Here is a 9,497-nt window from a genome sequence, read left to right on the forward strand (position 1 = left end):
GGTCAATCAGCCATTTCATTAAAACCACCTGCCCAGTATTGTGTAGGTCCCCATTATGCCTCTAACACAGCCCAGACCTCCATAAGAAAGAATGAACTCCATAAGACCTACAGGGGTGTCCTATGGTCAGGGGGTGCTACCAGGGATTTTGGGTCCCACAACTCAAAATACTCAATTTATACATTTCCTAGGCCCACTGTCAGTTACAGGTCCCTAGAATTGTCCTAGCTTCCCCCATATGGCACCTCTGCCTATGGTATCTGGCACCAAGACGTCAGCAGTGAGGTGGGGCCTCCATGGATCGCATTAACGACCTTGTCGTTGAATCACTGGTTGTCCTTCCTTGCTTCACCTTTGGTAGGTACTAATCAAAGGACACCCCACAAGACCTGCCTGTCTGGACAACACAATATAGTCCTAGCCAACGTTGCCTCGGATCAATACACATCCCATTTTTCCTGCTTCCAATACATCAACTTCAAGAACTGACTGTTTACCTGCTGCCTAGTACTGTATATCCCACAACTATAGACACTATTGTAACTAGATAATTATTATTATTCATTTTACATCAGTGGTTTTAATGTTATGGATGATCCATGTGTAAATGTAAGGCCTGCAGAGTATGCCTAATGATTATTTTATTTTTATTCTGTTAGTATGAGTAGTAAGCAGAGCAGGTATGAGTGGTCTACCCACCTCTGTGTGGTCAGAACTTTGTCCAATTATTTTGATTTATTGGAACTAAAACAAAAAACCCCACATTTCAACGCAGAGTTCCTTACAGTGCACTCAAACTGACTGGAGATGACGGTAAGATCTGCAGCATCTAAGATTGGTAAGCAACTTGATGTGCTCTCCTGAGTCCCGTTAAATTACCAGTATGTTCACTCCTCCACTTGTGTGAGGATGCAGCGATCATGCTGTGAACTCAAGACGCTGTGATGGACTGAAACCTCCACACACCGAGATCTGGCGTCCCAACATGCCATTATCATGATAAGACACGTATGTAGGCATGTAGATATGCATGTGTCCCTGTTGATGTGATCAGGTCATGTGAGCGTTGCCTTGGGCTGTATATGAACATGAATACCAGGATGGGGCTGAGGTGCACCACAGAGATATGCCCATCACTCAAGACTATGGCACGCATGAGACGAGTTGATTGAGTTATGCTTAATGGGGTTTTGAATGCCGTTGTGCAAATAACTCTCACCTTCTACTTTCCAGCTAGGACCTCCTGCTGTGATGCAAACATTGCATTTCAGTGGATTCGTAGAACAAATTCAACTATGCAACAGCTTTAGAGACTGCTGGTTTGAAATGAAGTGCCATATGTTGCGATTACCCAAAGCAAAGACCCCCTCAATCAATGGTTCCCAACCCTGGCTCTGGAGGAACCTCTCATCCTGCACATTGTAGGGTTTAACCTGCTTTCAACACACCTGATCCAGCTAATTAGGTAATAAACAAGACTTGCTTGAGTTGTAGGTAGTGTGGTAGTGTGGTAAGCCATTAAAAAATGCGGAGAAGGGACTTCTCTAGGAGCAGGGTTAGGAGACCTGACCTGAAGGATAGCATAGCGCCAAAAATACAACATTTAAATTGTACTGTACTGTTAAATCTCTACTGTGACTACTCATGCAGTGATATTCAATGCTCTCTTAAGGGCCAATACACCCATCAGAGTTCTGCTAGTGGTGTTAAATGCTTTATTAATAAGAGCTGGCATGACAACAACACTTAAATGTTGGCTGTTTTGCAGAAAACTGCTAGATCATTTAACTGTGGCTCAAATAATAAGTGTACTACAGGTTGTAGCTCGTTACAAAGACTGTATGCCCACCAGCAGGACAGAGCAGTTTTATAGCCACAGTTTATGCTATCAGTTTAAACCCATTCACTAATTCATGCCAACCCCTCTTGCTATAGTGTATGTAAAAATACACTACACCTTCTTTGAAACACAGGAACGTTTCCTACTGCTGCCAAACCATCGATACATCCATCAAGTCTTTCAAAGAAGTTCCAAACTACATTTATGACCCCTGCTGAAAACTCCAGCTCAAGACCAGCTTTTGCTGGTAACTGGTATCTGATGGCCCAAGCTAGTCTTTCAAAGTCAAGGTCAGGATGGCTGAAAAGCTGGTCATCCTGGTTATAACATAGTCTGCTGGTAAGCAAGCTGGTTAAGCTGGTTGCTCAGCTTAGCTCTTGACCAGCATTGCATTTGATTTTGAGTTTGATGGACTAGCTGGTTTATCAGTATGACCAACTTGATTAAGTTTGGTCATCAAGCTGGTCATAATTGTTGACTAAACCAGTCAACCAGCATGGTCATAATGGTCAAGCTAGTTAACCAGCATGACAATGGTGGTTGACCAGAATGACAATGCTAGTTGACTGTTTTAGCTTTGGTAAAGTAGGTGAGCAGGTTAATTAAGCTGGTCATGCATCTCAACCAGCGTGGTAATGCTGGTGGACTAGTTTGGTCATGCATCTCAACCAGCGTGGTCTTGCTGGTCATTCTAGTCAACCACCATAGTCATGCTGTTTAACTAGCCTGTCCAGCTTGGTTGGACATACTGGTTGACCAGGTTGGTCATAACCACCACAATGGCCATAATGGTCAACAGCCATGTTCATGCTGGTTGACTAGCTTCAACAGGTTGCTGATAGCCCAGTTAAACTTCAAATCCTGGACAACCAGTCTGAGCTGGCCAGGCTGTTTTTTTTTTCAGCAGGGTCATGTTAGTTTATTATTAGTTTGCTGATATAATGAGTGACTTTGGGTCATTTTTAAGGAATGGTATTAGCAGTGACATACTGTATTATAGTTGCATTCTACATTTAGGCTATGAGAATATGAGGGTTGACTTATAGAATACAACTACAGCAATACTCTACCGTGTCTGACACTGTCATGATAGAGCCTGGGGTCACTTCTGTGCAAAACCATCAGGGGGTCATTTAGTGCTGTAAACCAAAGCATATTCACACTCTTAAAACTGCTTTGGGTTTACTTGAATATCACAGTCCTGCCAGTGTTTACATCTCATGGCTCCATAAATACATCCAATTCTGCAGCACCTTACATTCAATAAATTCATACCACTTATAATTACTGCATTACTGGAGTTAACTACTGCAACACCGCCAGTGTTCAAGTAGCCTAAGGGATAAGGGCCAGTTCTTGGGACAGAGCTCCAGACTGCTTAAGATATTCAGTGATAAATCCTTGTATAGCTATCCCAGAGGGTAAGATGTTACTCAGTATAACGGCGTAGAAAGTCTAATGAACGAATTGCAATCTGCTCATAGTGCTAAAAGCAATTAATCAAAGGGACCACAGTGTTCCTTTTAACAAATATAGCAAACCTAGAAACACTGTGTGTTTTAAGATGATCTGACACAATTAGTTGCAAAGTACATTGTTCCTGGCCTAAAATTGAAGTGCACTTAAACATCAAGAGGCATCGTGTACAATATGTACTGTAGAAACCCACATGCAGAGAAAAATGGCCAGTTCCACAAACTGCAATTCCAACACACAACAGGTTAATGATCACTCAAAAGTCATGCAGTAAATAAAAAGCTTTTTCAAATCTTTATTCAAAGCAGAAGGTTATGGACTGTTTTTCAGGAACACTAAATTAAACTTGGCTTAGTTTAGTCAGTGTCCAGAAAGTCAGTTCAAAATGCAATCATGACACCAGTAACATGCAATGAAGGAAATGATTATTAGAGTCATAAATCATTTCAAGAAATCAAACAGTTTTAAGAAATTAAAGGTAGTGCCTCTTTATTAATCTACAAACAACTAGGGTCTTTAGATTTAAGTCAAGTGGCATTAGTAATAATGTTAATATTTACTTATTTTTTTAATTTACTTATATATTTATTTCTTTATCAATTTGTTTCCTTTTTTCTCAATTTAGTACTGCCAGTTACCCCACCCATTCGTAGCCCTTCCTAATACTTTTATCTATTTAGTGTAACTGGATCCACAGACCCAAGCAGATGCAAAGCAGGGAAATAAAATTTCCACCATAATTTCAGCCTGAATTTCTGATGGCTTCAAGATTACTGAGTTAACGACAGCCAGTCAGAATAAGGGACACCAAAACATTTAAAACTGAATATTTATTTTCTTATTTTCTCTTCATGCTTTAGTTGATACAATTTCAGAGCTGTTTCAATCGATACAGTACACATGTACTTTTCAAAAAGCAGATTAAGACAATTTGAATGAATAATAATTTATTGTCTACATAATAAAATAATCACTACAGTATCTACTTTCTTATTTAGTACTGCAATGGGGTATTGTAATATAAGCAGAAAACGTTCCCTTCTGAACACTTAACATATCCCTGACGGTTTATGTAGGCACCTGGTTTACAATCAGAGAACATGACTGATGGCGGTTCTATATATAAGACAGACACCTATTTGCATACTTCCTTTAAGCAACTATTTGTAACAGAGAAGAAAAATGAGCAACATCGGCAGCATGCACATGAACTGAAACAGTGACAGCTCTCAATTACAAAGGAAAAATCTTTATACATATAATTATATATTATGTATAAGACCAACAGAAACAGGAAATGAAAAGAGTTGATCATGCACATGCACTGTACTATACACTATACACACACTATACACTTATCAGCAGGTATGAGAAACTGATTCCAGGAAGATCAGAACAGATGTGAAACAAAATTAGAACTTACACACATGTATATGAACACAGTCAGGGTCATGCATGAGATACATGTCAACCAAGGCTTTACTTGAAGTGAGTCTCAGAGCAAATTTACCTTCGCTGTCTGACATGGCTCCCTGTAGATCGTCCATAATGAAGGCTATGTCTCGATCATAGCCACGTGTTCGTGATTCTTCTCTCATATGCTGCTGTACCTCTGGTAAAGAATGACTGGAACCAAACTGGTCCCGCGAGTCAGCTGAGATAGGTGGGAGAGGACCTGCAGATGCCCTTGCCATACCCATGGGTTGCCCAACGGGACTCAGTGGACTCTCTTCTTCTGAGTTCTGCGCCACAATGGGTATACGACCCCTGCTCTGGCTGATGGGAAGACTAGTTGGTTTTGCCCTTGCTACACCAAACTGGGAGTCCATGCCTTCACCTTCGGTCTTTAACCTAAGTGAAGAACTGGAGAGGTCTCTTTTGATTGATAAGTCAAGTCCATACACAGACGAAGGCCTAGAAGATGGCCTGGACCGGGTGCCGCTCGGGTAAGTACCATCTTCTTGGAGGGATGACCTCAAAGTTGGGCCAAGGTTCAGGGACTGACCAAGGTTCAGTGACTGAGTTAGGTTAGTGCTTAGCGTGGAACCAAGGTATTTCTGCTGCTCAGCTATGTTCTTCCTCAGACCAAAGGTGATTTCATCCTGTAGGAGCCTTGCCCTGCTGGACAGTCCAGCCACCGCTGAACCAGTGGAGGCCAAAAAGCCACTGTAGTCGGGTTCAAGGTCCCTACTCTCTTGAATGGGGGAAAATTTAGTAATTTTTGGGTCAATTAGAGCTCTCTTATTCTTCAGCTGTTTTTGGTAAATGACAGAGGCTGGAAGTTGTTTAGCAGCTTGTTTTTCTAGAGTGAGCCTTCCAATGCTATATTTCTCAGATTTCGGGAAATGTCTGAAACTGTCAGCATGGAGGTAGTGAGGCAGGCCTGTGAGTTGTTCCAGACTGTCTGTGCCTCTCCTAAACTCTTGCTTGATTTGCTGCTTGAGAAGTTTCAACTCATACGGCTCCTCCATCGCGTCCTCATCTGGCTTACCATATGAATGCAGTCTGGAGGCAGCTTGGAGAGGCCCAAGAAAGTCGTTGACGTCTGCTGTCCGTCGAACTTCAGCAGCTCTGAGCAGTCGGTCAGCCTTGCTGATATCCTTATCGGGGATGTTAAAGCTTGAGCCCAGTCCAGTAGAGCTCTTGGTCAGCTCCCCAATGTCATCGATCATAACATAGTTTCTGGCATTGTGATGGTCAATGTCTGCATAAAAGGACTCTGTTGAAATGCTGGACATGGGGCTGCTGGCCATACTACCTCGTTCTTCCAGACCCATTCTCAAATCCAAGTTACTATATTTGCCCCCAAGATGTGAGACCCCATATGCACTCTCTGTAGAGGATGGGACAATTAGGAGGGGCTGATTCCGTATCACTTCATAGTTAGTAGTTATCTTTGGCTCCAATTCTGACAGAGTACTCTGGCGGGTTTTCTGTTGCAAAAGAAGGAGCTGTGAGGCATGGTCATATCCTGTTTGTTGGGACTGCTGACTGAGTGTGGGCACTGAAGAATACATGGACTGGGTCTGATAGGAGGGCACCTGCTGGTGATAAAGGGATTGCTGTTGGTACAAGTTTTGCTGGGAAAAGTGACTTGGGGTCCCAGTTTGGGAGGCATACTGATAATGGGAGTATGGACTTCCGAGTTGTGCGTATTGAGAGTCAGCTTCAGTCTGTGGTGGGATGAACTGGTTAAACTCCGACTGAGGGGCAGTTCGTGGCCGCTCCAGTCCGTGACCGTTGCCCCGTGCCTCTCTGATGTTACTAACCTCACTGTCAGACATATAGTCGCGCTCCTCGGCCACACCTTGCAAGTAAGCTCTCTCCCTCTTCTCCCTTTCTTTCAGTAAAGCTTCCTTTCTCCGATTGATACCCATCTCGAGATACCTCAGTTTGGCATCTATCTCTTTCTCCTCTTCATCCAGCTCAGCTTGCTTCTTGCGGAGTTTTGACGACTCCCTCTCAACCAAATCCAGTTCTTTGTCAATGTCTTGTAGGATTTTAGCTCGAGCCATGGTGGTGTTCCTGCACATTCGTCTTCGAGCAGAACCAGTGCTATATCCAGAAGGGCCAACAATATTATCCTCTTCTGGTGGTGGGTGGGGAAGAGTACGCTTTACTTTTTTCTGAGAGCCAATAGGGGTCCCACTCTGTGAACTCTTGCTCTGCAAATGCCAATGCAAAACAAATGTCAATTAATATATTGTAATGAACAGGTTTGGTTAAGCAGGTTCTCTGCCGTTACATTTTAATGTAATTGGGTTCGATTCCCGGGCTCGGCAAGCTGCCACTGTTGGGCCCTTGAGCAAGGCCCTTTACCCTCTCTGCTCCCCGGGCGCTGGAGTTGGCTGCCCACCGCTCTGGGTGTGTGTGTACTTACTGCCCCTAACACATGTGTGTGTGTGAGTGTGTTTACTGCCAGATGGGTTAAATGCGGAGGACACATTTCGCTGTACACTGTACAGTGACAAATACGCGCACCTTTACCTTTTTACCTTTACCTTTAATTGGATTAGCACTCAAGAGAACCTGCTCATAGTGATGTAGTGAGTAGAACATGCATACTGTGAATGCAGAAACATGGAGAGATTGATATCTATAGTACTTACGGAATAGGCATCTGCGTATTGGTACATGATTCGGTCATCGGTAGTGGGACTCAGAGACTTGGGATCAGACAGAGATCGTTGTGAGGCCTTCAGAGATCTTGGGCTACTGGGATGTCTTGATGGTTCAGCTGTTAGCATCTTCTGAGAACCCTTTGCTGGGGACAGAGGCGAGATTGGGGAATACAATACCTTAGGAGACTTGGGTATTGATGAGATTGTGACGCCATCAGCTTTCAGATGTGTGGTGACACCGATTTCAATAGGAGTTGAGTGTCTCTTGTCTTTGTCAGAAGTAACATCTGAGTCACTTTCTGTGTGCCCACCTCGGTGCAGGTCCACAGTGGTATCGAATTGAGCTCGTACTGGGGACCTCTGTAGGGTTCCAGAGTGATCTGTCTGAACTGAGATCTCCGCCACAGTTTGGACTGCAATGCTGGATACTTTGGAGCTTTTACCTCGTTCTCCATCAGGATATCTGCTTGAGCGAGACCTGCGTCTGCTTCTAACAGGGACGTCCCATTCGTCCTGATCCTCATCATCTGTTTGTACGCAACTGTCTACACTTCTCCTACTCCTCCGCCTCCTGCCAGGGTAAGGTCTCTCCACCTCTTCCTCCTCATCTGTTTGCACACCACTTTCTGCTATTTTCTTCTCATTTATTGCTACACTTTGCTCGTTGGCTTGCTTTGGTGTGGACAGTAGCTTCCTGGAACTTTCAGAGTCTTTAAGAATGCCTTCTGATTTAGGTATATGTGAACCACCACTGGAAGCAGTGTACCAATCCTCACCAGTTAGGGGGTCATGGATGGTCACTGCTGATGATGTAGAGTTGTCGTCCTTCACTGGCCAGTACTGGCCATTATCTCCTTTAGTATAGTGGGCATCCAAAACAATGCCTGAGCCTATGGGTTGAGACTTCTCGTCACCGTACGGATAGATTTTCTGTTCCACTAGCTGTTGTTGTAGTTGCTGCTGTAGCTGGTGGATTTGCTCAAGCTGTAGTTGCTGCTGGGCAAAGGTCTCCTGTTGAAGCATATAATGGGCCTTGCGTTCTTCCTCCTGCTGCATTAGGAGCTGCTGTTTCATGCTCTGCAGTTCCTCCAATTCCTTTTGGACAATGATCTGTTCCTGCTCGCGATAGCGCTGTATCTCCTGTCTCTCCCATTCAAGCTCCTCAGCAAGGCATAGCTGCTTCAACTTCTCTAACTGCAAGAACTCATGTTCAGCCTGGTACTGCTGGCTCTTACAGTCATCCAAAGCAGGGAAGTTTGGGGAGACCAGCACATCCAGCGAGGCTGCTAATGCCTCGAGAGTAGCGTCGGAGTACAGCTCTGGGAAGGCTGTTAGTGAGGGCAGGAGGTTGGCTAGTGCTGAAGGCAGGATGTCCTTGGTTGGATCAGATTCCAAGAAGATTGGCTGGTTGGTTCCAGTGGTATGTACGAAATCGTATGGCGAAGGCTGGTTTTGAAGCGTGGCGAATGGCTCTGTTATACTGCTGAGACTGTCGTATGTAGTACTGAATATTGAGCCTGGCTGGGTGGTAATTGCATATGTAGATGGAACTGGTGCAGAAACAGATGAGTATACAACTCCATTGGAGGATCTTAGTAAACTATTGGCCCCAAAGGACATTTCCTGGGTGGTGGTTATTCCAGAAATCAACAGTGTGCCTTTCTTTGAGTAGTCCAGGGCTTCATCTGTAGTGGTTGAAAATTGTACACTTTAGTCAAATATATCAGCCGATCTTGCATGCACTGTACACCGAGGCCATGCAGTTGTTCGACAAAAGGAATACAAAAAGGAAACCAGAGAGCATGCAAAAATCTTGTGATTCTCGGCAGACTAGCACGACGCAAAGCCAAAACACTGAGGGAGAACACGAAGGCACATGCATGCATCTGTGTGGAAAAAAAAGAAAACAAGACAAATGAATGAAAATGATCAGCAGCTGCTCATAATAGAAAAAAAACCCAGAGTAAGTAAAATAATAAGTAAAAAAAAAGTATTATGCATTTACATACATAAAGAAAGAATTGTGAAAATAATAAAATGCACATGCACAGCAATACTGA

At 43.8% G+C, this 9,497-nt stretch overlaps 1 protein-coding gene across 8 annotated transcripts in view; it reads right to left on the reverse strand.

Annotated features, from left to right (window-relative positions):
• The window catches only part of pclob (piccolo presynaptic cytomatrix protein b), a 105,613-nt gene that overhangs the window by 31,431 nt on the left and 64,685 nt on the right, over positions 1-9,497 (reverse strand). For 4 of the 8 annotated variants that reach the window (XM_072695400.1, XM_072695403.1, XM_072695399.1 and 1 more), the window contains exons 18-21: positions 7,426-9,122; positions 4,827-6,981; positions 2,911-2,979; positions 1,220-1,246 (exon numbers count right to left, since the gene is read on the reverse strand). In XM_072695400.1, the coding sequence (XP_072551501.1) occupies positions 1,220-1,246; positions 2,911-2,979; positions 4,827-6,981; positions 7,426-9,122 (3,948 nt within the window). The remainder of the gene's footprint in view (positions 1-1,219; positions 1,247-2,910; positions 2,980-4,826; positions 6,982-7,425; positions 9,123-9,497) is intronic. The other 4 variants (XM_072695401.1, XM_072695404.1, XM_072695402.1 and 1 more) reach the window with 4 other exon arrangements.

The sequence above is a fragment of the Salminus brasiliensis genome, chromosome 13, assembly GCF_030463535.1.
Source record: "Salminus brasiliensis chromosome 13, fSalBra1.hap2, whole genome shotgun sequence".
Lineage (NCBI taxonomy): Eukaryota > Metazoa > Chordata > Actinopteri > Characiformes > Bryconidae > Salminus > Salminus brasiliensis.